A 25,347-nucleotide genomic window follows, 5' to 3' on the forward strand; every position below is an offset into this window, starting at 1 on the left:
ACTGTTGGACCTGCTGAATGGCTGATACACGGACCTGTAAAAAGATCACTTCAGTAAAGTGCTTTTAAAAAGCCAGGGAACATGAGAACTTATTAAATGCAAACCTGCTAAAAGTAGATACTGCTAATAAGTTCAGGAGGTTTTTTCTTCATTTGATTTTTGAACTACCCACATATTGGGCAAATTTTAATGCTAGGAACTACAGAGAAAAATTTAGGAACTAGTTACCATCACCATTAAATTACCATTACCATACATTACAGCCCACATACCGAAGAGGCAATGCAACTCCTTAAATTTTTATGCTAAATGACCATAGAATAGACTATGTGCTCAGTCTTAGCCCTGACTGCGTATTCTGAAGCCACAATGCAGGAACAGCCAATCAATTTAAAGAAAATTATTTCCTAGACTCTCCAGATGTATCAACAGGCTTTAAAAAGAAAACTCCATTAAGAAACAACGACTACTCCGTTTCATTTATTTTACAAAGTGCCTGTTTCCAAGAGGTTCCTGCAATACCCTAATTTTTTAACCTTGATTATACCCTTTAGTTCAGCTAAAAATACACAGCCCCACACACCCCTCATATTTTTTTTTCTAGGTCATTTAACCTGATGTCCGGGATGAGCCAAGGAAGAATCTGACTCTGGTCAGTATGATGACACTGCAAAAACAGCCTACTCAAAGATATATTATTACATACGGACCATCTTAGGTTTTGTTAGAGCTAGCCAAATATATCCCACCTCCCTCTCTCTTTCATTGAAGGGGATTACATGAGCTAGATCTTATTAAAAAAAAGTCATAATGTATATAAAACTGTTGCACATACACACGTGCTTGATTTCCCTGCATGTATTTCTTCGGCCCCCTCCAGGTCTAGAACACAGGTGTATGTAGGCATCCCTTTGTGCAGGATGACAACATACACGTATGCATGGTGCTGGCATCTCTGCTTCTTAGCTTTCCTGACTTAACGCTTAAGCCTGACAGTTTATTAAGCTCCAACAGAACCGAAAGCATCCCTGCCTACTTGTTAATACGGCGTATAAACAGGAACAAAGCCAGGCAGCCACAACAAAATCTGAATTTGGCCAAAGCGAAACAAAGACATCACCTTGTACCATGTGTATAACCGCTTTTGCTCACGATGCACCGACACTTTGCTGCAAGGGCAGGCACATTCTCTGCGGTGGAAGAAAATCTATCACCTCAGATCAAGAAGACACCAAGATAAAGGCTTAACCACGTTATTTAAAACGCCAGCCTTGAAAAGCGTCGATGTTGTTTGATCTGCTCCAGGCCATAACTGGCATCTTGTTTTAAAAAGCGTGGCAGAAAGGAGAACTCCTGCATAATCCTCCCTTGAAAACAGGAATCATGGCAGTTTTGCAACCTAGCTTAAAGAAAAGCCATGCAACCCTCTACATCTGCCTCTGAAGAATCTTTGTAACTGATGGTGGCTCAACCGCCGGTGGAGATAGAGAAGAGAGAAACTCAAGGCACTGTTCCCCCCACCCCCATCATCAGATGCACATAGGCATCAGACATTACAGCCATCAAAGAAATTTGATGAAAGGTAGCTATTTTCCACAGCACCCTTCATCCTAGAAATTCTGAAGAATTTCCTGCTCAGATTTCCCATTTGTGATATGAGAGCACCCGCCCGAGGAAGAGGCATTCTTGAGCATCGTGCCACGAAAAAGCACTCAGACCGGGGAGCTGGAAGGTAAGTTATGAGAGGAACCAGGAGATATTACAAGGAGCCAGGGACCTTCACCTGCTAACACCTATCTTTATGAGCTTTCAAGAATTACAAAGACTGAGGCAAAAGTTCAATTTTTTTGGCTGCTTTATCCACGTGTTCTACTATGGTGGATAGAGAAGTTCCATTTCCATATGAGAAAATAACAACATAAGAAAGCAAACAGTTCAGCTGCTTAAAAACAAACCCAAACTACACAGTTTCTAATCCTAAATTGTCATTCAGATGATGCAACATCATCATAGTGATTTCCAGTTTAAGAAGGGTGTTTAAAAGCCTTTTGTAAGGTACCAGTCAGTAGAAGTAACAGAGAACGTACCTAACTGTGACAAAGTACATTGCTAAGGAAGAGGGAAAACTCCCGGTGGCTTTGGAAACATCCTTTCTGTGCTAAGCTTTCAAGGGTACAACAGAAATGTGAAAGCCTTACAAGAGCTAAAAGGCACATCTCAGACACTGCAGCACACACAGCGTACGTGAAACAGTAATTGTTTTGAGATTTCAGACATACACTGTGCTGTCATTTGAAAAAAGTGATGGATGAGAAACTGGAAACCTCGGGGAATTAGTAATAGGATATAAAGCATTTCACCTCTAGGTCACCAGTTCAAATTCAACCAGGTTGGTAGCGACCAAAAGTAGTTACCATCTGGCAGCTGTTCTCTGGCTGATGTAAATTGAGTTGAGGGTCTCAGCGCATTTCCTAGCGGACAGGTGTCCACATCACAAAAACCACCATAATTAACTCTCTGTTTGGCTTTCGCTGCAAAGCCTCTGAGCAGTGAAGGGAAGAAAAGACTGAACTGTACTCCAGGTCAGCAGGAAAACACACTGGCTGCAGAGCACTGCAGATTCTTAATCGTAATTCCCCTTTATATTTTAAAACATAGATTAGGGAAGGAGTCAATTTATCTTCATTACATTAAAAGGAGTGGCCTTTCCAACTCACAGAAGAGCTGGAGTGCTGCTGTTTCTGCTCAATGTAGATTTCTTTTCTACGACAGAGTTTGGAAGCACCGTGAATGAATCTGAAGTGCAAACCTGTTATTAAAAACGGTGAATTTACCCTAATGCACAACCCTGGTTATTCCATCCCTAAAAAACAACAACAAAAAAGCCCAGTTACTACAGAAAGCAAACTGTTACTCTACTAATGGATACAGACTGGGGGTGGTCAAGGCTGTCCTATAAGAGGAGACTACTTGTAATGAAAAAAAAATGAGATTATAGCAGAGAATAACATGGCATTTCTTCACAAAGAACTAAAATGCTAAGTAACTGCAACCAAAATCAGGCATCACATACATGCCAAAAAAGGCTGTTTCCAAATCTTACGTAAAGCTGATTTAAATCATTAAGAAGCATCTCTTCACATGGCACACGCTTCTACTCATCACCCAACGGCATCCTTCAGTTTAAGGCCAAGCACAGCCACAAAAGGGGTCTGGGTGAGAATAACACCCACCGTTACAAGGGCTACGAAGCGGACCACTGGCACCCAGGAGGTCTGAGCCACGTTCCCCTCGCAGAACTAGCAGAGAACAGCTGGGGGACACGGCTGGAGTGGAGTTGAGGTTCAGCCTGATGGCATACCAGGGCATTTCTCGAACATCACCAGCTTCTGAGACTGTCATGGGCTACCGACGTTGTGCAGTAAAGAGCACGAAAGCTGTTGTTGCAGGGCAGAACCCTGCGGCACCTCCCGTGAAACGCAGCCCGAGCCCGTAGGTGGCCAGAAGATGGCATCTCGGGCTGAAGGGTTTGACGTGGTTGAAGCGGTAGCTGACTCCGGAATGTTCTTCACACGCCTTCAGATAATGTTAACTTTAAATAAACTTGCTGAATACTCATGTAAATTATTTCCATTTGGCTGTCTCATTATTCAATATGCTTTCAAGGAACATGGTGATGAAAGAAGAAAAATACCTCTTTCTAACATAACCATACTGGCAAGAGGATCAACATTATCAGTATTCAAAGAATGTCTTGGCAGGATAAACCTTCATAAAAAGAAGGAGCACTAGCTAATCCAAGTTGTCAAAATAGCAATAGTACTTCAAGGGTTGATCTGCAAAGTGATTCATTATTTATTGCTAATGCAAACAAAACGCTCCGAGCAGAAACAGCAACCAACTATTTCCTATCAGAAATTCACCGACAAAGAGTACACAATAAATAAACCCTGGGGGAATTGGTGAAAGATCTATTTTTCTTGCTAGAAAACAACTCAAAGGCAGGAAGAGCATCGCTCTCCACAGAAAACAAACCAGGCATTTAATGGATGTGTTTTCATTTGTACCAACACGGATATGAAGCGTGGCACAACGGCAAGAAAAAAAATCTGGAAATTTCACTCAGAAGCCTAAGACGAACAGCACTAAAATCAATGTAGTGGAAATACAGCATGCAATGTACTGTTGATCCTAAAAATGCATGTGCATTCAACAGCTCGATAAGAAGCCTGATTTTCCAAAATGGATTTCTTCTAGATTCAGCTAGACAACCATTTTCAGATGCCTAACTTCAGACACGTTAATGAAACTTTCAGCCTCATTACATTACATATTCTTCCTCAGTAAAGCGAGAGCTATGCTTTCTTCCATTCTCCTTTCATTTCTTATAAAATACAGGCTTTAAGAAGGATGATTTAAAATATACTGCTTTTCTTACTTATTTTCAAGATCTTTTTACAACACCTGTTGTATTACCCTTTCTACTTTTTTTAACCCATCTTTCCTCGTCTCCTGCAGTACCTCATCTCTGCTACCTTCTTGCTCTTTTAAGCCTTGGAACCTGATCTTACTCCTGACGTGTATCATCTTCTATTGCAGCAGAAAGTGTTGGCTCAGCCTCAAGAATCTGGGATTCTAGGAACTTGTTTGAATAATTGAACATACACATTTTTTCAAGTAATATATAATCCATGAGCTCCATGAAAAATAAAGCTATTCTAAGAAGTTGATTCCTGGTACATGTCAAACAAATACAACAGCCACCAAAAAAAAATATAAAAGACATCCTGATTCAGTAGAGTATTATCCTAACGGATCCTGTAGGATCGTTGTAGGACATATATCTTCTGATCTGAATTAATAATTGTAATGACAATAATATTTAGCATCTGAAGGAAAAGTAATTACAGTTCATATTCTGGGATATTATGGCACAAACAAATGCATGTAGACTTGCTGAAAGTGGTTATGCACGGGAATTACGTAATTCCAAATTTCTGAAAACACGCGGTGCAATAGGCAATGTTTATTTTGCAAGGAATTACAGCAGTGGACACACAGGAATATACATTCAAAGAGTTGTTGGCTTTAAATAGTTTGAAAATTACTTTAAAGCAGTTTTTAAAATTATTTTAAAGCAGTTTTGAAGAACAGACTCCACTTTCTATACAATTTCTTTGGCCTTTGGTATTTCCAGCTCAGCAATAGCTACTGAGCGACCTCTTGTGTTGAAAAATGTCTGAGCAGTTTTTTTGTTTTTTTTACTAGTTTTTATTTTAAATAAATTAAATTACTGCGAGGCCAGCAGTGCAAAATGAAGAGCCTAAAAAATAAGCAGCACTTTTGCCATTACAATGGATATATACTGCCTGCAGATAGCTTTTGTACTGATTTACTTTACCAAATAAGCCAACCCAAACATGGTATTGAAGAATTTCCCTCTGAAGCAGAGAGGATTGATAGGCTGCCTACACACATTCCCGGCAACTGGAAACCAAGTGGTTTGGAACATGGATGCATCACTTCCTAAGATAAGTTGAGACTACTGCCTGAAATGAGCTTCAAGTAGCCAGTAAGGTTTTTTTTGAACTACTGCTACCCTCCCATGGCAAAGAACGTAGTGACAATTGAAGCAATTCTTGTCTCTTCCTTTCTTTTTATATCAGAGACTTGTGCCAAACCATGTAATATCCTCTATTCCTATGACTATTGGTCTGTAGAAGTATCACACATGCCGTTAGATAATGCCCATTCATAATTCTATTTTTTTTTCGTTTACATGATCACAACGACCATCATTTCCTATAACACACGCATCCTGATCATTGCTTTCCCCCCCTCAAAGTTTTTTTCTCCAGCTTGCTGTTTTCCCACACTTTGAAGTACAATTTCACTATCCGAAAATGTGTTTGTATGTGAACAGAGTTAACCTGGTGACAAAATATCCCTAAAAAGCATTTCCCAGCCATTACCTCCAACAAAACCAAAACAGCTTACAGGACACGGGTTGCATTCCTTCTCGTTCGTCAGCAAAAGGACAGGTTGGTAGAACAGAGCCACTTCCATCTTCATGCATTTCTTTCAGCTTTAACTGGGTTTTAGATACCACAAAGAACTTAACAGTGATGTTGCAAAATGAGATTGTTATCAAGTCCACTGCCCAACAAAAAAAAACGTACTATTGGGTCCTTTAGTGAATTTTCAAAGCTAACAGCAATGCTTACTATCTCAACGTTCTCATTTTTCCACTCCTCAACAATGACTGCTTCCTTACCAGGAGAGCCATTCCTATGCCTCTCTGCCAACATCCAGAGGCATCAATAGGAACTTCCAAACAGACTGGATCACACAAGCTCTGAAAGTAACCATGCAACAGATGTCTAGTTCAGCAAGGTCAACTGAGCAACCACGTTCTATACAAGAAGCAAGGCATTTCCCAACACAGCGTATCAAACTTAGGATCTGTAATAGACGATAACAAGCTACAGTTGCCACACAGGGGAAAAAAAGGTCGACAGAAGGTACTTCTGATGTACTGTACTAAGCCCTTACAGTAACCAAGAACCATAAATAAAAGCCCCAGCTTAACCACAAAAACAATATACCACGTACATCAGAGAGGGCAAAAACCAAGCCACCAATTAAATATTAAATTAGTTTTCTTAACCAACATTTAAGACCAATACTGTGAAGCACTGCTAGATATGTCAGTGAGCTTCACACAATTTATGAAGTAAAAAATCCTGAGGTGTCTCTGGTTTCAAGCTTTCTGTAGTCTCAATGAAATAGCACTGTATGTAGTTACTCAGCTATGGAATACTAGTTCTGTAGCCACAGGGCTAGCTTTTTGTTCTTCACAAGATCTACACTTTGATATTTAGAAATACATACCTAAATATTTTCAAAGCATGTTATAAAACTCCAGAAGCAGATGGACAATCTGTTGTCTTTTCACGAAAGCACAGTGTAATTCACCATTTCCACGGAATGGGAACTCCAGCGTGAGTGTTTGGTTGACAACAAGTAACTGATCCAAACCAAGCAATAAACATGGAAAATAACAAGGTCAATAATCAGGAGTTTAGAATAGGAGAATTGCTAAGGGGTCTGGCCACGAGATGTCACTCTCGACTTTGTGGCAACTTGGGAATTCGTCAGTTAACGTCCCTCTGGTGTGTCAAAAGCAGGAGCACAGCCAGTAAAATCAGCTATGGGAAATTGAGGTCAGGTAAAGGAGAAATGCTTGAGGTGTCCCTTCTGTAGCTGTGTGTTAAAATTACTGTTCAGTAACCTGTGAAGTCAAAGTAGCCTCCAAGAAGCCTCTGAATTTGTTCTCTCAATTTCAAGCAACAAGCTCAACTAAAGCTTGTTGTTACAGCATGTTACTCTTACACCAACGTAGCAAGCTGTTTGGAAATTTTTAGCTTTTTAAAATAAAACCATCATTGAGCTCTTATGACACAGCAAGCTAATGACACAGCAAGCTACTTGTATGTGCTATAGGTTAACACTTGATTGGGCCCTTTGTCATCCTAAGATCCGAGTTCTTTGTTCAGCAAACACCAGCTAAAAACGTTTCTACTTCATGCATCTATCCAAGGTATCTATTGGAGCAGACCAAAAGGCAGATCCGAGCCTGTGTTTTAGAAGTTTAAGATTCCAATCTGTAACCATCGTAAAACATACATATATAGAACGAAGAAAGAAGTGGAAGTCCAAAAGGAACCTATGATGAAAGGAAATTCCTAGGAATGAAAAGAGGTTATGTAACTATTTAATGAACTTCATAAATTCCTCAGAAACTGAGCCTTAACATAGCTGACAGAGAAAAAGTCATTAGTACCTTATTATGCGTAAAGATTATCCTCAGGTCTGGTTTTATGATGCCATATGCTATCAGAAGATCTTGGATTTTTTTCAGCTCTTCCTTACATTTTCTGTTTGTTGAGTAAAACTGTTTTCTTACAGGAAGGTTCTTAAACAACTTGAGGACTGTCACTGTTGTACCTGCAAGCAGGTGATAAAAAAACAAACAAAACAAGCGGGAGTTACATTGAGTAAACAACTTTTTTTTTTTTTTTTTTTTTTTTTTTTTTTCTACTTGAAGAGGACTGTATGTATGCCACTGCATACAAATAAATCCTAGTAACACTAAATTATGTTGTATCAGCTCAAGGAGAAGAAATATACCAAGTTAGCAGTCATCTCACCGAAATAAATGCCAACAGACCTCGCAAGATTTGCCTCCCCTAAGGTACCTCTGCTCAAGGAGCAGTACCTAACAAAAAGAGGGGTATTAATCTACCAATACAACCATAAAAATTCCTAGTTGCAAAGTTAGATAGTTGCCACAGAATTCATTTTTCAACAGCAATTGTTTCACAATTTTGACAAAACACACAGCAACGTAACTTACAGGCTCCAGACCAGGATTTTGGGCTGTAGAAAAGACTGCAGCCTAAACCCCAGAAAGATTCCCTGGTTAAAATCAGCTCTCTAATTTGCAGAGTTCTCAGATTCAGGCCTTTCTTTGGGATTTGTCCATTGACTAGCCCTAGGCAACTGCTTCTGACTTAATGGCTCCCTGCTGCCAGTCAGCAGACTGACAAGAAAGAGACAGGTCTGGCAGCCAGGCTCCCCTCTGGGTATACAGGGCACTCCATGCTTCAGGGGGCAAGAATATTGACAAGCAGCTTCTGTGGCTCAGCTGGGACGCACTGAGGGTGAGAACAGAGGTACCTTCACAATCAGCAACTGCTTCCTAGTCACAAGAAAGGAGCAAACAGCATCTCTTCTGCGAAACGCAGACCTGCTGGAGTGTGTATGTGAGGAGACAGCACTGTCTTTAACAGTCCCCACAGGGCAACAATTAGCTGAATAGAGCTAACAGAAGAACAAAGGCGACCCCAAACCCACACCAAGTCTGAACCACCAAGGCCACCTCTGAGGCGAGGGCAACCTTTATCTTTCACACAAACATGCACAAGGATTTCTATGACATGCCCTTCCGGGCAGGTTAGAAATAATTGAGGCTTTGCTCGGTTGGTCCTACAGCCACGCTGCTTCCGGCTACTCCCTCACGTATAGGATGGCAACTCTTCCTCCTTTAAGCAAGGGTTTTGCAACGTACAGAAACATTATTTTTGTCCTGAACAAATCTTTCATGTATAGTCTGTGCCTGGACCTGGGGCACAGAATTATGACAGCTTTTCTTTCCACTCTGCCAGTTTGAAGAAGAGTCAGAGAAGGAGATGCTAGTTTAGAATTGCTATCTAAGGCAACTTCCAAGACATTCTCATGATAACAACACGTTCTCAGCTGACAGACATAAGGCAAGAAATGTTTACAGCTGACAAGATTTCACACTCAGCCATCACGCACAGAACAGACATTTCAACATCAAATAAGAGCCCCAGAGAAACATAAAATACCTGTCACAATGCAACGCTAGCACACAGTATCCTACCTTGTCCAAGATGGGAAGGCTTTTGGGAAGTTACATGCCCACTATTATCCAAAGTATATTGAGTGCTGATACTATCAGCAGCTGTCTTTGTTGTGATCAAAACCTGTAAATAATAAAAATAAATCATGTTAATCAAGGATTCACAAAGATCAGAACAGGCTTAGATAAGCTTCACTTTCACTCTAAGCGTCATGTTATTTTAGTCACCACATTTACATTTAATTAGTTTATAAAATTCTTCTCCTACAGGTGTTTCTTACAGTCACAGAAAACATTCAGTATTATCACTCAGTTTTTCCATCCATTTAACTGAAAGCCACGCATTTCTAACAGTGTTATAAGGTGTAAGGTATCCCTGGAACCTACAAGACACACTTCTTTGTCTTCCATTCTAAACAGTTTAAACGAACAACTAAATCAACCGACCATTTTGCATTTCCATCCTTCACGAGAGAAGACATACTATGACAACTACGTGAGATGACACAAACCCAACTACTATCAAACAAACAGAATATTATCTTTCCACGCCCAACTGTATCTAGCAATCAGGTAGTGGTATGTTTTGTAAGCTATTAAGGTAATACACCGATCATCTTTAGCAAGACCAATCGCACCCTAGAAGTTCAGTAATACTGCAACTCCCCGAGTTCAGGTATCAAGATTTTGAATGACAGAGCCACTATGCTTTAACCACCTGAGAGACAAGGGTTAGCACTCCTACAGAGCTTCAGGACGTTTTGGTTTATTTTAGTTTCTTGTACAAATCATTCTGAGTTCAGCCACGCCTCTGGAAAGAAAAACCAGTAATTGATTAATTGGAAACGACAATATTACAGACGTGGTTAAGGGCCAATAGTAAAGTACCTCTTAACTGAAACTTCAGGGGGCAGTTTGGGTAGGCTGAATGCAATTAAAACCAAGAGCATTTAATTAACGTAATTACTGATCCATGGATTAAAGAAATACCTATTAAAGTACTTAATACCGTCAGACCAACTCCCATGTCTTACGAAACGCAACCTGGAGCTGCTTAAATGCTCAGAACAGATGGCATCCTGCTCTGACAACTTGTCTGCAGGAGCCAGTGACGGCTGGCACCGTCTGTCCAAACACCAACACTTCTGAAAGCATCTTTGGAAATCTGCATCCAAACACACAACCCACTCCTGCTTAGTGCAATGCGAACGTAGCCCAAGGTAGCAAGGATTCAGGCACTCTCACCCTCTGATACCTCTCCTGACCTTGGTAGTTGACGCTTCCCATCAGACACTGATACCAGAATCTTCCTGTGGGATCTCATCCTTGGGAGGCTTAGGAAGAAGAACCCCAGACTTGATCGTGGCACAGCACAAAGAAGGGCAGAGCACAATGGAACACGCAGATGCTGTGCCCTTCATGAGCAGTACGAACATTTCTAAGATGGTTTTGAACTAACGCGGCTGCTTTTAGTCAACAGGTTACATCTTAAGTATCAGTACACTGTCAGCGTCAGTCCTGCCAACCAAACGCATGGCTCAGACTCAGGCAGGCCGGGAGCAGGTTCCTGTTTACTCCTCAGGACAACGCTAAGTTTGTGCAACTGCCGTCACACACATGGCAAGGAGCGACGTGGAGCCCAGCAAGATCCCATGACTGCCGATCACCTAGATAACATCAAGGCAGAAATCCCCACTGGAACTGCAGCTATGTGGGCCATCAGTGCCCTGAGTGAATCCTCCTAGCCTCTATCTCCTGCTTCATATTTTGACGTAGCTTAATGCAAGTAGCAAACTCAGCCATACTCTTAGACTTTACACTTTCTGTTAATGCTACAAAGGGCAAACCAGTGTTCTAAGCAATCACGTATCTATCTATACCCTGACACAAAAGAAAAGGACAAAGAAACACTAAGCAATGCATTCCTGCTCTACTCTGGCTGAGGAAAATAAATGCGGCACTGGTGTAACCAGTATGACAGAATGGCAGGAGTGACACTGACAAGAAACCCATATTGCTTCCTTACCTTATGACACGACTTCTGGGGTAGAGAAAGGCAGCGCATGCAAGCCAGACTGTTCGGAAAACAGGTACCATGCAGGCTGCCAGAACAGTTTGAACACTTTGCACTGATGTTTTATTAAAACTTTCACAGACACGCACAGATCAGGGAGGTGCAGACACATAGCAACTGCTCACCTCTGATATGCAACAAATTGATCCCAGGGCTTCCCCACGAAAACCGTACGTTGTCAGCTTTTCAAGATCCTCAGAAGAGCTTATTTTTGACGTGTAGTGTTTAATTGCCATAACTGGAACATCAGCGACCTTGACTCCATTGCCATTGTCTCTTACTTCTATTTTGTCAAACCCGTAATTCTCCTCAAAAAGAAAAAAAACATAAAATGATCACAAAGACAAATTCATTACAGCACAAAAAACAGCTAAAAATACTGCTTCCCTCTTTTAATATTGCACCTCAATCTCTGTGATTCACCTTTATGTGTGATACATATTTTACTGAAGTCTGATTTAAATGTCATTTCAATAAACATCTGCATAAGTAGTTAAAACTCTGAAAACCCAAGTAATTAGAACAGCTAAATGAAAGATGGAATTCAGATTCTGTAACATCTCAAACTCAGCCCCAGCAAACAAACGCTTCCTTCCAGCTATATCATAACCTGCACGTATAAATCACACCCAAAGAATTCACAAGCCAGGAGGTTAAAGTAATTAGAGCTGCAGGATCACCACCTAAACTTCTTTTACAGAAGCCACGTGCGGCTCTTTGAAAAGATTACGATGTGACATACAGACATGCACGCTGTACTGTGTGGTACATCTAGGAACCTTAAAACCGGTTTTGCTTAAAAAAATGTCTTCAGTGAGTGGCTACCACGGTTCCAGAGCACGCTGACACTGTGCAGAGCACACGATGGGTGATCACAGAAAAACAGAACTGACTTTGTTGTTCCACCTGGACATATGCTAGAAGCAGTTAAGAAAAATAGGATGTACTGCCAGAGTTACTTCTCAAAGGAAAAAGTAACGCAACTCAAAACAAAAGCAAGGCATCTAAAGATAATACGTGTATTCACATATAACCTGCATTATGAAACATCAAAAGCCTCTGAGGTAGGCAGAGAATTATAAATATTTAGTTAATTGATATACAATAGAAACGTTGGTAGTTTTTACTTTCAGTATTAATGAATATTGCTGAAGTTATCTTCAGGTGAAAAACAATGCTTTTGCTTATATTTGTGTCAACCTCCTACTGGGAGGCAACATGGAAACTATGATATACCTCAACTGGACTTAAAAACACGTCAGGACATAAAAAGGGGAAATGCTCCACTCCACTGCAGTATGCAACAATGCAGGGTTTGGGTTTTGCATTTTACCATGAGCCTTCAATTCTAACACTTGTCATTCATCTGCTTTGGAAAAAACGTGAGCAGATTTATCTTCTTCAGTGTTACTGATTGATTTTCTATTATGTATTTTCTATTACATATATCATATATATATACACCACGTGATGCTAGGAGATGTTTATGCTATTCTAACAGACCACTGATGCCAAGCCACGTGGTTCAGCTCCCTCCTCTCTTACTCGCGACTGCATGGTTGCATCTGTGCTTCAGCTACAGCTCTCTGAAGATCAATTCAGCTCGTTAAATTGGCACAACACAGTCCACCTTTCTCGCTGGCCTTTTGCATTAGCACTATGAACCGATCATGAGAGGCAGAAAGCTCTAGCAATACCAAGCACAGGGATTTAGGTCCTTGCTTTTCAGGTGCCTAGATGGATCAGCTGTGTAGTGTAAGTGTAACCTCTCATCCTGAGCTACGCTTCTGCTGAGAGTGATCTAAGTGTTAGAGCTCCCACTTCTCACGCTGCAGAAAAAGCAACAGAAACAAGCGCCTGCCTTTTAGAACAGCCATTTTATATAACAGCTGCAAACCTGTAGCTCGGATCCATACTTTCTGAATACCACCTCTGCTCCAAATACTAACATAGACTGTTGCTCATCTTCTCTGTTTAATTACAACACACGGGTGTAAATCAGACTTTAAAGATTAGTCTCAAATTCCTGCTGCTAGAGCTCAGCCAGTGAAATTAAGACTGATGCCTGTGGAGTCTCTGCACTGATACACAAGCAACGATATTGCTTCATCAACGGTTTCTAGCATACTTTAACCTGAACCCAGGACATCTTGTCAAAAATACAACCATTGCTCTACATAGGCTTATTGCACAGTCATGCTACTGGGGCAGTTGACCCTGCTGCTCACACGGCAAGCTCCAGCGTGTTTGTCTTTCTAATAGCAACAGAGCTGAGGTTCAAATTAATAACTAGATAACACGTAACATCTTGGCCACAGTTCAGTTTTTGATTAAATGGCTAAGTTTATATTGTAATGAAAGCAATATCACATTATCTAGAGCTACAGTACAAGCTGATGTGTTCCCCAGTCTTGTGTAAAGGCTAGCTGACACACCATGCAAAGACAACACCACCTATTGGAGTTTGGTCAGCCAAGAAGTCAACAAGAATAAAACCCCAGCCAAAGCTTCCTGCTGCAGCTTGCCACTGCAATGGCTTCTACCTGCAAACCACCTCACCCACAGGTTACTGCCTGTCAGTAAAAAAAAAAAAAAAAAGCCACTTCTGTCTTTGTTGACTAAGAAGCAGCCACAGTAGTCATGTTGCTTAGGGAGCTTGCAGTAACTGATACTACAATAAGACCCAACATGGCCATCAACTTTTTCCACAGCTTCCACTTTCACTCTCCTGCCAATACTTTATAAGGCGAACTCAGTAAGCCAGTCTAGCAGTGAAACTCAAGTCCAACATCTTTTAAAACAAGCTATTAGTCAGAAAAAATAATTTATGAGTAAGAAAAGTATTAAATAACCTAGCAATTCTTCTCAAGACACACTCAATATAACTTGTCGTTTCAGTGGGGCCTCAGAACATTAAGGGAAAATGATTTGGAACCATTTTTATTGGAGGTTAAAATATATACTCACACAATTATTAATACCCTCCCACCACCAAAACTACGACAGCCTCAAAAAATACATTGGCAGTGGAACAATCTTCCCAGCATCTTATTTGATGTATAATTACCTGCGAGCATACAAGAAAGAGGACTTACCAGTTTAACATCAATACTTGTGGCACTGGCATCCAAGGAATTTTCTATCAGCTCCTTCACCACGCTGACAACGGATGTAATCACCTGAGAGCTTGAAAGGAGACGAACAGTTTCTTCCGGGAGCTGTTTCATAGTGGAATTAGAATCAGAGAAGCTGCGCAGAAACAAAGGAGAAATAGAATATAAAAGACACATTACAAATCTGCATCTCTAATTAATTGTTTTACGGTGACTTTTAAACGTAAGTAACACGTAACATCACAGCTAAGGAGTAAAATTTTCAAGACACACTAGGACACAGCTTTCTCTCCAGTCAGCGAGTTTGACTTGTGGAAGAAACAGTATACAGAGGTCCAGACTAGAAAATATTGTTTTAAGCAGACTTAACTTCTACCAAAAAAAACCACAACAAACCACTTCAAGAATTCAGGGATGCGGTGAGGAAAACAGCATACTATCTCACATCTATAAAGTCATCTCCTCTAAATTACCGTAACGTGATTTTGATCTTGCAATTATAACAGGAAAGACTTTACATGGTAACCTGGAGTGCTGTCAGAAATGTCTTCAGATAGCGTATCTACCTAGCACCACGTCTAATTCTACTGCTAATGACAAAAACTAAAAATTTTGAAACTTTACCATTTTTTTTTTCTGAACTCTGTATATTTTTTCCCTGCATTTGTTACTTCTGAGCTCAGCGCTGCTGACTGTGTTCTGCACGATTCCCAGTAGCCAAAAATTCAACGAAGAAACGTGACCTGAAAGTAACTGCTGCACAGCGGTGCTGAGAAAAGTCGTATTCATTGGCATTATGATCTACTGTCAGTAATAAGGAAACAAACAAACAAACAAACAAACTTCTGAATTATAACCTTACTTTTCTTATCAGACTTACTATGTTCCTTCAGGAAGCTCACTTGATTTCTGGGTCTTCCATTTGAAAATAGAGATGCATCATATTATATGCCAACAGAGATGTTTTTATTGCTGGAAACACAAAAGGCTATAAAATTCCAGCTGTATTATAATTTGAGACAATCTACCATGACAATGTTAAGTGGATCTGCAAGTTTTTGCATATATTGATCTTTAAGTACACAACTAGACATACTTAACCAAGCTCCAGCTAAAATCTTTGCTGATCCTTGCAGCCTGACACAAGGACCTCAACCACAGCTTTTTCTTGTATATAAGAAAGGGGGCAGAAAGAGCATTACTAGCTCTTTGTCTTGTCACTGTGTCTTACAAGGAACGTTGTCTGTCCACAACAGCATGCTTTACTGTGAGATGCGGAACGGCCATTATTTACACGGAAAGACAAACAAACCCACAGTCCCAGTTTACTGATTGCTTCAGTCCAAGCTATCTGCTGGAGGACAGCGTGGCCGGTTCCCTGACTGCACACTCAGCATCTGTCCCGAGGATATGAGCACGTGGGGAGGAATGGAGCAAACCCAGATCTCTTCCTGACACAGTGAGGACACCGGGAGGGCGTGCACAGCAAGGGACTGTGGCCAGCACCCCAGACTACCCTGCAGGGTATGTGCAGCTGATACAACAATTACAGAACACTTCTCTGCCTTGATATCCTTCTCAGAAGTGCCACTGTAAACACAAAGGACAAAACAAATACGTGGTTACTTGGAAAACAAGCCGAACCAAAAAAACTAACCACCAAAAAACAACGCACAGTGTTTTGAAGAAGCAGCAGAATTAGCACTTTTCTGAGAACAGCATCAGAAGTTTTTTCTCTTTATACTTGGCATTTACATTCCAAAGAGAATTTGCCCTTTAGATGTGGTTAAAAGATCTGACAAATCATTTTTCCACCAAACAAACTGAGAAAGGGAAGGCACATGGGAAGATATGTGTTAAAGACTGACCAATATTAATTGTTTACATGCATTCAGAAAGGTAGGTTTCACACATCATACAGGACTTCTGTGTCAAGTGTTTTATGCCTTACTAATAACAAGTGCCAGATTGGAGCTGAGTATCTTTATTAAAAAACACTGACTAAGGTGAGGGAGGATCTAAGAAGAGAAGCGTTGCAGATCACAAAGACAAGTTCTCTATGAGCCGTGACTGATGCACACGCTTTGGGAGAGGAAACAGCTCTCAGCACGCCCTCCCATTTCCCTGGACCCAAACCATGGTGCGCAGCCCTGCCTGCTGCTCGAAGGGTGAAAACAAGCACAGCCACACATCCACTCCTTGGCCGCTTGGCACCACTCCTGGGGGTTCCTCTCTGTCAGAAGTAATAAAAATAAAACACGCACAGACCCAGCCGGCAGCAGGGTCCTCTGTGCTAATCTAAAAGCAATGGGGGGAGAGCACACACACAGCACTCCACGAAACCAGAACTTCTGTCCCCTGCACCGTGCAATGGAATATGTTACAAAGTGCCCACAGAGAAGCTAATTCAGAACACCTGTGGGAGGTAGAGCCAAAAGGGAAGGTGAAACGGGATGATGGATTTTGGGGTTTGTCCAGGTTTCTGGGCGGGAGGTTCCTCTGGTACTTGCTATGTACGGAAGCACATCCAACCCCTATGTTTAGCACTAAAGATAAGTATTTCAGCTGAAGCCACGCTACTGCTACAGGCCCTCGCTGACCAGACATATCTTATCTAACCTGTGCTGAGCAGGAGGGGATAATACTGCCGAGCTTTGGGACCCTCACGGCCGCGACACCCTTCTCGCTGAAGGCAGCGTGCAGCACCCAGCTTGCCGCGAGGCTGCCAACAACCCCCCGTGAACCTCCACGCCGCGGCCTCAGCTTCACGCCTCGCAGCGCTCGGCCTCCATTTCAACGGCGGCCGCGTTCCCGTGAGCGTTCAGCTGCGAGAGGAAGACGAGAGGAGGGCGGTGAGGAGGGAAACGCTCAGCCCGGGCACCCCGCAGCAGGCCCGGTGCCCGCCCTGGCGGTGGGGGCGCCGGGCCGAGGCCGAGGCCGAGGCCTAGGCCCGGGCGGGAGGCGGCGGGAGGCCGGCGCCGGGCGGCTTCCCCCTTCCTCCTGCTTCCTCTCCCCTTCCCTCCCCTGTCCCCCTTCCCTGCCCTTCCCCGGCCCCCAGCCCCGCCGTGCCCCCGCTACCTGCGCGCCCGCCGCTGCCGTGGGCGGCCCCGGCTCCTCCCTCCCTTTCCCTTCCCTCCCCTCAGCCCTGCCCGGGGGCGGCGGGCCGGCCCGGCCGGCATTGCCCTGCTCGGCCCCGCGGAGCTCCCCCAGCGCCGGCAAGGTGGGGACGGGCCCGGGGGGCTCGGGGGGACGGGGGGACACGGGCCGGGGGCGCAGGGGGGTCCTCGTCCCCGCTCTGCCCCCGGTGCCCGGCCCGGGGAGGGGCCTGCGGGCGGCGGGGGTCGGGGCTGGAGGCTGAGGGGGTTTGGGGGCTCGGACGCGGAGCGCGGCGCCTCTTCCCGGGGGGCTGGGGTTGGAAGGAGAGGTTTTGCGGTCAGGCAGCGTGGGAGTGCGCTTTTGTCCGAGCAGGCGTTTTGTATCGGCTTTGTCGCCGGATGACTTGTTTGCCTCGCCGTTGGTCTCGCACCTGCTCGGCGCCCTGCTGCCTGGTTTGCCCCCAGCCGGGCGTGCGGGCGCCGGGTCTGTGCGGCCAGGGCACGAGCAAGGGGCGAGGGGGTTACTTGGTGCGCCTGGGCACACCTGGTTCCTGGCAGGAAGGAAACACGGGGATTCGGGAAACAGAGAGTATGCTCCTCTGATTAAACAAGAAACGTTAAGAAAAAACGACGTCAAAATATAATAATTCCTGTCTGCATACCCGCCAGCCGATGATGCTTTGTCCTAGCAAGGTGGTAGCAGTCTTATTTTACAAACCTCAAGTCATGTGTTCCTTGCACATGCCCGTTTTGAAATACCATGCAACAAGTGTTGATTAGAATCAGCATTGCCCCAGTTCAATTTCAGGTTGGTCGCATCTATTTTTATTTTCCCACCTCTGCTAATGTGCGTGTTGTACACGTTACGGCGCATTGTGCTGTAATACCACCCACCTTACAGGGCTTTACCATCCTACCAGCTACAAGAAACAAACTTCCTAAAAAACGCAAACTGTTTCTGCCAGTTCAACAACTCTTTTGTGTGCTGATTTAGATGGAAGTTAAAAGCTCTCCATCACAGTCCCATAAATAAATGTAGTCTTACAAGTACATTGTCTTACAAGTCATGTGAGTATGAAGTGTGCAGCAACTTTTTTTAATAATGATTACAAATTTTAGTACGCCAGGCCAGGAGAGTCTGCTCCATTAACTTGTGTCAATTTCCCAAAGAAACCAGGATCACAACATTGTGCTGTATGTGTCTGTGTATGCCTGTCACTTAGAAAGAGCCTGAAACTGTTGGCTGATATCAGCCAGATAAAAACGTCAAGGCAAGAGTTCCAAAATCTGCAGAAAACTGACAGAGGGGGGAGGGAAATCTGAAATCTGCACTTTGCTGCAAAAAAAAGCAGGCCTAAATTAACCCTTATTCAGTCTTCCTAACAATAGGTTGCCAGGCATTTGGTGTATGCAGGTTTTCTGTGTAGCCTTAACGCGAGCGAGAGGTGGGGGACAGCTGTTTGATATGGGAAGTAGGACAGAACTGTGGATATTGTAGTGGCAGGAGAAGGGAATTTAGAGGATAAAAATTACAAAGATCAGGCCTGGTGGTGTAGGTTTTTTGTGTGTGTGTGCATCTTTTTTAACAGTCAGCCTCTTCGTAGTGACTTCTTTATAAAACTTAACCTGAAGATCTTGAGGAACATCTCGGCTTAGGCACCATGCTCCTTCCTTATTTAAAACAGTCTTTTTCCTAATTATTCACCTGCATGTATATATATTAGGTACCTCTATAACACAGCAGACTCACTCTTCAAACAGTTCTGTTTTATAGGGTAAAAATGAACGTAGGAGTTGCCCACAGCGAGGTAAATCCAAACACGCGGGTGATGAACAGTCGTGGAATGTGGCTGACATACGCGCTTGGAGTTGGCATGCTTCACATTGTCTTGCTCAGCATTCCTTTCTTTAGTGTCCCTGTTGCATGGACTTTAACAAATGTGATTCACAATCTGGTGAGTACCCTCTTGTAAGACCATTTAAAAAGTTGTTCACACGTATTTTTAGAAGCAGTCAAAGAGGAAAAAGCCTGGCTGTATGGATAATAAAATCCATCTAGCCAAAACACTTTCTCTACGTGACTTATCTGCTATTAAATGGGTTGGCACGTTTTGGGAGGAGAATTGCTTTGGGTTGAAGCAGAAAAATTATGACCTATTTCTTATGTGCTAAACATATCTAAGAACTGTAGATGTGTATTAAAAATAATATTTTCAATTAATGTTTCTGCATAAATCTGTTCATATCCTAAAATCTGAGATTTCAGTACTTCAGCTGATGCTTGTTCCTTGAACAGAAGCGTTTGTGTTTTGTTTTTTTTCTTTGGTTTGGTTTCTGGTCAAGCTAGATAAAATTTAGCTCTGAATGACTTCAGCACACAACAATGTAACTATATATGACGTTAAAAAATATATATTTGAAAGTGATGGGAAAAACTGGACCGCATTGACCCATGCCCTGAAACTGATTCGTTACTCAGTGAATTGTGATTTGAAGGATGACTTCGGCATTTGGAAGCTGAAGACCTTGAAAATCTTTCTGCCTTCTCTCCCCAGGATGCTATAATTTCGTTGTAACTATTTAAATAATGCCAATACGAATATTGGTCCTGCCAAGCTTAGAGAAAAGAGGGCTGTAATGCAGCAATTTATATTGTACTTGAGATTTGCTACCACAGCTTCCAAAGGTTAGCAAAGAAGTCTTGACAAAAAGATACCTTCTTCCTTATTTAGAAAAATGATAGTTCAACTTGAGACTGAGGTTAGGTAATATCCTCTATAATCCTGTAGAATTGTTTTTATTTTTCCTTGAGCCTTTCATTTTTTAAAAAAGTTGGTTTAATAACAGCAGGATTGTTAAGCATTAGTAGAGCATTTTGTTCATTATCTTTGACAATATGAGACATGCCTGACTTAGGAAGATACTAACAGAAGCAAAAATTACTAAATATTTCCCAAATACCTTACTAAATGAATTCAACTAGATATAATGACAACAGGGATGAGAGCGTTGACTGGCAAGCTGTTTTCTAGTGGAACACAGAAGATGAGTATAAACCGCAGTTTGGATATTTCAGCATTTACATGGCAGTTTTTTGTTGTTATTTATTATTATTGAAGCAAATCCTTAGATAAAGATTTCTGCTAGAGGAAAACTCTTAGCTGACCTTGAAAGCAATTTTGGCGGTCCTTTCTGTAAGTATTGGTGCAAAGTAAAATGTGTAGTAAGCATTCGGATGTCCAAAAATGCCTTTTTGCTTATTGAAACTGAGATGCTTCAAACATCATGAATATTACGCAAACGAATTCTCTTGTGGTAGTAGGCCTCCAGTTAGGAGGCTGTTTCAAAAAAATGTTAAGACGTGAAGTGACTTGCTCAGCTTTCACCTCCTTTACAAGAATTCAAAAAAAATGTGATTTTTCTGTATAAATCTTTCTATAATTATTTCTCTGGGCGCATAAGAAACGAATGAAACCTGAAAGAAAGAAAACTGAAGTCTCTGATATTTTCTGATAGAGACTCTTGCTCGGAGTTGGCATACTGTTTTTGATAGAAGACAAATTTTTGTTAAGATTGGAAAGCTTATTCATTTGTTGAAACCGGACTCTCCTATGCCAAATGAAGGGACTCAAATTTATCTTTTAGAACCTAGTAGCCGTGGCATCCTTCCATCATATAATAAAAAAAGAACAATCCATTGTGGTTCAGGAGAAGTAGTGGAGATGAACAGATGGCATTCAGCAGATTGCTGGTAGTCAGCTTCAAAGTATTTGAAGCTAGAGGGTGATTGAGAAAACTTTCAGAAGTTCTTGTAATATTGCCAACATTCACAGATAGATTTTTACTTTGTGCAGACTCTACCTTGTAACTCAATTTAAGACCGTTATGAAAGCAGTAATATACGTTGGTAGCCCTACACTTTTCACAGTACTTGTTTGAATTCTGTTGATGTCATACAGTCTTTGCCATCTGATGTAGAAGACGAAGCACTGGATTGCATGTCACAGACCTTGGCTTTAATTCTGAATCCACCACTAACTGCGTAACTTTGAGCAAATCATTTCTTGTCTTTTCCTTGCTCTTCTGTAATTTGTTATTTCAGGTTAGCTGCTCTTCTGGCTGAGAATTCAGTTAGTCTTTTTTTCTTTTTCCCCACAACGCATTGAACAATGTAGCAATTCTATAATACAGAGAGAAGTGCCACTATATTTGCTTTTTTTTTTTTTTTTTTTTTTTCCCCCTCAGGGAATGTACGTCTTCTTGCATGCAGTAAAAGGAACTCCTTTTGAAACACCTGATCAGGGGAAAGCTAGGCTACTAACACACTGGGAACAACTGGATTATGGAGTACAATTCACATCTTCAAGAAAATTCTTCACAATCTCTCCTATAATTCTGTGAGTTCTAAACTATATTATGATGATTTGAGTCATAAAACCATGATTTCAAAAGCTTTGATTAAATGAGCTGCAATTTACATTTTAAAACGTTTTCTCTCTTCTTTGCTTGTTCGTATCTACATCAAAGATGTAGGGAGTATGTATTTACAGACCATATTATCAACAGCCTTCCTTCCTGCAGCTTTCAGTACTAATTCATGTACTGAAGTTGAAATTTTAAAACCCATCCCATTAATAACTGTTTACGAAATTAGAAAGCTTGCGAGGAAAACTTACTATTAACCCTCAAAGTTCCTTAAGAGATTTTGAAGTCACAGATATTGAAAAGCTAAACTAATTGCCTTTAATACATATAAATTACTTTACAGCTTTTATTAACCATTTTGGATCTTGTGAGTTACGAGGGAAGTGGCAGTGCTCATTGAATGAGGCCCGTGGTATTGCATGTCAGTTGTGCTTTGTTCAGATTGTCTTGTTTACACTAGTTATGTAAATAGACTGATTGGAAACTCTACACCACCTGTCTGACAAAAGTAGGGTTGCATAACTGAAAGAAATCAGATACGTATTTTATATCCAGTCCTAAAAGTTTTTCTGTTTTTTCCTATAAGGAAGTTGTCCACTGGCTTGGCAGGGTTGGGGGAGGCGTGAGGAAAGATATGGTATTGTGTATAGAAAGTTGTCTCACAAAGGATAGAATATGAAAAAAATACATATAACTGTTCAGATAATCCTCTCTTTCTTCAAAGATAGCTTCCTGCTTGACAGTGAGAATTTTGTATTCCAAACACTTGCATACGGTTCTCTTTGTGCACCAAGAATGTATAAGAAGCTGACAAACGTCTCCCATTTGCTGGAAAAACAAACAAACCCAAATGTGATAACCCCACTTCTGTGACTAGTTTTTGTATTAAAAAAAAAGAAAAGAGAAGAAAAAAAAAGATGAAATTATTGGTTCAATGTGTAAAAAAGTATGTAGTGAATTGGGTTCTGAGGTGCATTCCCTCACTTTTCCAGTTGAACAGGCTGTGGAGTAGCTTGAAAGCAAATTGTGTTGGAAATGTGTGCCAGACAGGAAGCATTTTAAGATAACCCCGCTCACAGATGTGCTTAGCAGAAATGAGTTTTGCACTGAAGAATATCAAATGCTTTGTCACTGAGTTTGCAAGGGTAGCTGAAAATGCACATATTTTGGTAACAGCTCTTATGCCATGTAAAGTCTGCATTACAAATAGGCCTTGTAAATGCAGAATTCAGACACTAACTTCAGGGGTGGGGAGAAATGCTGGAGGAAAACTCTACCTGAGAGTTGCTTTCGAGCGCCTTGAGAACAGTTGAAAGAAGATACTTAGTCCATAATATGCGTTCTAGAGCCCAAGGTGAGATACAGGAATATATCCATTGCTAGCTAGTAAAATACAACTGATTACTGAAGCACCTTTTTCAAACATGCTTTGTTGGTGTATTTGTCGACAAGGGTGTCATCAGCTAAGCTTGTTCCCTTTTCTCCTGCAGGTACTTCCTGGCAAGTTTCTACACAAAGTATGATCCAACACACTTTATTCTCAACACCACCTCTCTTCTGACTGTGCTTATCCCCAAGCTGCCACAGCTGCACGGTGTTCGAATCTTTGGCATCAATAAATACTAAGCAGAAGGTGTGAGGCTGACCGACCCTGACATGGCTACTGCTTCTCGGGCGAAGGAAACGAGTAGTCTGCTGTGCCGTTTGTCTAATTGTATTCGATGAGAGATGCATTTACATCTGAGATACAATTACTACTTCCTAAAGCGTTGTCTGGTGTGAAAGTTGGGTTTATAAGAAGATGCCTTCCAATACTGAAATGTGAATTGGAAATGTCAAGAAGAAAAATTTCCATGAAGAACTGGGCAGGCCCAGCTCTAAAGCATAATCAACACTAAAGACTATATGTAAGTCTGACTGATGCAAGTAAGGAAGCTACGAATAAACGCTGAAATGGATAGTGATGTTTCACAGATGCCCAGTCAGCCATGACACAAGGGACAATCTACTAAATAAATCCAGATTTTTTCCATTCAAAGGACTGGTGGGGCTACCTTTGTAGGATAGTTAAAAGTAGCTGGTTACTGCTGTATGGATTGTAGATGGGTGTGTTTGTTACTGCATTGTGAAAGTTTGTCTCACAGTAAATACTGCGACAGTTGGTATAAAGTGGTGGTATAATTCATGCCTTATCTGTTCTTGTGATTTTTGTCACAAAGACCGAAGAAAGTCCTTAACTGTCAGCTCAGGGGATTTCTACATCAGCTTGGTAGCTCCGTTTATGTATGCTTTTGCAAGTTGTCACTCTTGCGTTTATTTCATTTTGCTTACCAGAAAATTGATTTGTCTTTGTGTCAATGGGACATCCTGAGAAACTGAAATGTCATTTAAGGTGTAGCTTTTTGACTGCTTTCTCTGATACTTGACTGATGGATTATTTTTCAGTAGCTGAGAGGCCTGCAACAGTGGGGGAAAGGGTTGCTGTTGTTATAGGAGAAGGAGCTTCACTATAGAACAATATCAGAATATTAAAGAGAAATTGTGTAGATTGTCAGAAGTGGAACTAGAAATAGGTGAATTGACAGATTACATAGCCTAACAGTATGCTTTTACAGAAAAGGATATAAATAATTTGCATGTCTTGGAAATGTGCAGGAGTACTGCATTTTAGGGGTACCGTGTCGTATTGAGTTATCTTGTATATAATCAACTCTGGAACTAGAATGAAGGAGGTACAGCTAGAGCTCTAAGCGCTTATTTCTGTATCCTAGGAAAAAGGATGAACTTTTAAGTATACCATGTGGCTTCCAGACAAAAACAACTCAAGATTTGACAGAAGACTATTTAAGACTTGATTTACATTTTGGTTGCAATGACAGCCAGTGAGGAGGAATAAAAAAAAGCCCAGTGGTGTATCTCTTTTCTTGCAAAGAGAATGTTCTAGCAATGTGTGGTATATATGTTGTTTTTTTAAAAAAAAAAAAAAAAAAGTCGTTGGAAGTAAATAATGTCTTATCTGTGCAAAAAGTGGTAACTGGCTACTTTTAAAATAACATCCATCGCCACATTACATTAGCCCCTCAAAAATGTTATTGAAAATCCCTGTTTTGTGCAAAAGCGCCCAGGACGTGAGGATACGGACTGGATTACCAACGCAGCGCGACGGCGGCTGGCGGCGCTTAGCGGCGAAACTGC

At 41.6% G+C, this 25,347-nt stretch overlaps 2 protein-coding genes across 9 annotated transcripts in view; one reads left to right on the forward strand and one right to left on the reverse strand.

Moving 5' to 3' along the window:
• PMS1 (PMS1 homolog 1, mismatch repair system component) overlaps window positions 1–17,827 on the reverse strand; it is a 43,732-nt gene extending 25,905 nt beyond the window's left edge. For 2 of the 6 annotated variants that reach the window (XR_004752187.1, XM_035330960.1), the window contains exons 1-5: window positions 17,711–17,827; window positions 14,615–14,768; window positions 11,645–11,827; window positions 9,467–9,569; window positions 7,844–8,007 (exon numbers count right to left, since the gene is read on the reverse strand). Coding sequence is in view for 5 of the 6 variants with exons in the window: in XM_035330960.1 (XP_035186851.1) it covers window positions 7,844–8,007; window positions 9,467–9,569; window positions 11,645–11,827; window positions 14,615–14,768; window positions 17,711–17,811 (705 nt within the window). In the remaining variant the exon portion in view is untranslated. Of the gene's footprint in view, window positions 1–7,843; window positions 8,008–9,466; window positions 9,570–11,644; window positions 11,828–14,614; window positions 14,769–15,494; window positions 15,821–15,944; window positions 16,509–17,710 lie in introns of those variants that run through there. The other 4 variants (XM_035330961.1, XM_035330963.1, XM_035330962.1 and 1 more) reach the window with 4 other exon arrangements.
• ORMDL1 (ORMDL sphingolipid biosynthesis regulator 1) lies at window positions 17,729–25,120 on the forward strand. Of its 3 annotated transcripts, none has more exons than XM_035330969.1 (4): window positions 17,729–17,855; window positions 19,487–19,682; window positions 21,973–22,124; window positions 23,643–25,120. In XM_035330969.1, the coding sequence occupies exons 2-4, from the start codon at window positions 19,509–19,511 to the stop codon at window positions 23,776–23,778; spliced, it is 462 nt and encodes a 153-aa protein (XP_035186860.1). In that variant the 5' UTR covers window positions 17,729–17,855; window positions 19,487–19,508; the 3' UTR covers window positions 23,779–25,120. The 3 variants fall into 3 exon arrangements, with proteins under 3 accessions (XP_035186860.1, XP_035186861.1, XP_035186862.1); XM_035330970.1 differs by having other exon boundaries at window positions 17,744–17,852; window positions 19,489–19,682; XM_035330971.1 differs by lacking the exon at window positions 17,729–17,855 and adding an exon at window positions 18,980–18,998 and having other exon boundaries at window positions 19,489–19,682.
• Window positions 25,121–25,347: the final 227 nt, after the last annotated feature.

The sequence above is a fragment of the Oxyura jamaicensis genome, chromosome 7 (assembly GCF_011077185.1).
Source record: "Oxyura jamaicensis isolate SHBP4307 breed ruddy duck chromosome 7, BPBGC_Ojam_1.0, whole genome shotgun sequence".
NCBI classification, from domain to species: domain Eukaryota; kingdom Metazoa; phylum Chordata; class Aves; order Anseriformes; family Anatidae; genus Oxyura; species Oxyura jamaicensis.

What these genes read in the sequence shown, in the direction of transcription:
- ORMDL1 (XM_035330969.1), top strand. Translation starts at nt 19,509, where the DNA reads ATGAACGTAGGAGTTGCCCACAGCGAGGTAAATCCAAACACGCGGGTG. An exon ending in CAAATGTGATTCACAATCTG is followed by an intron (nt 19,683 to 21,972) that starts GTGAGTACCCTC and finishes TTTCCCCCTCAG; the next exon opens with GGAATGTACGTCTTCTTGCA. An exon ending in ACAATCTCTCCTATAATTCT is followed by an intron (nt 22,125 to 23,642) that starts GTGAGTTCTAAA and finishes TTTCTCCTGCAG; the next exon opens with GTACTTCCTGGCAAGTTTCT.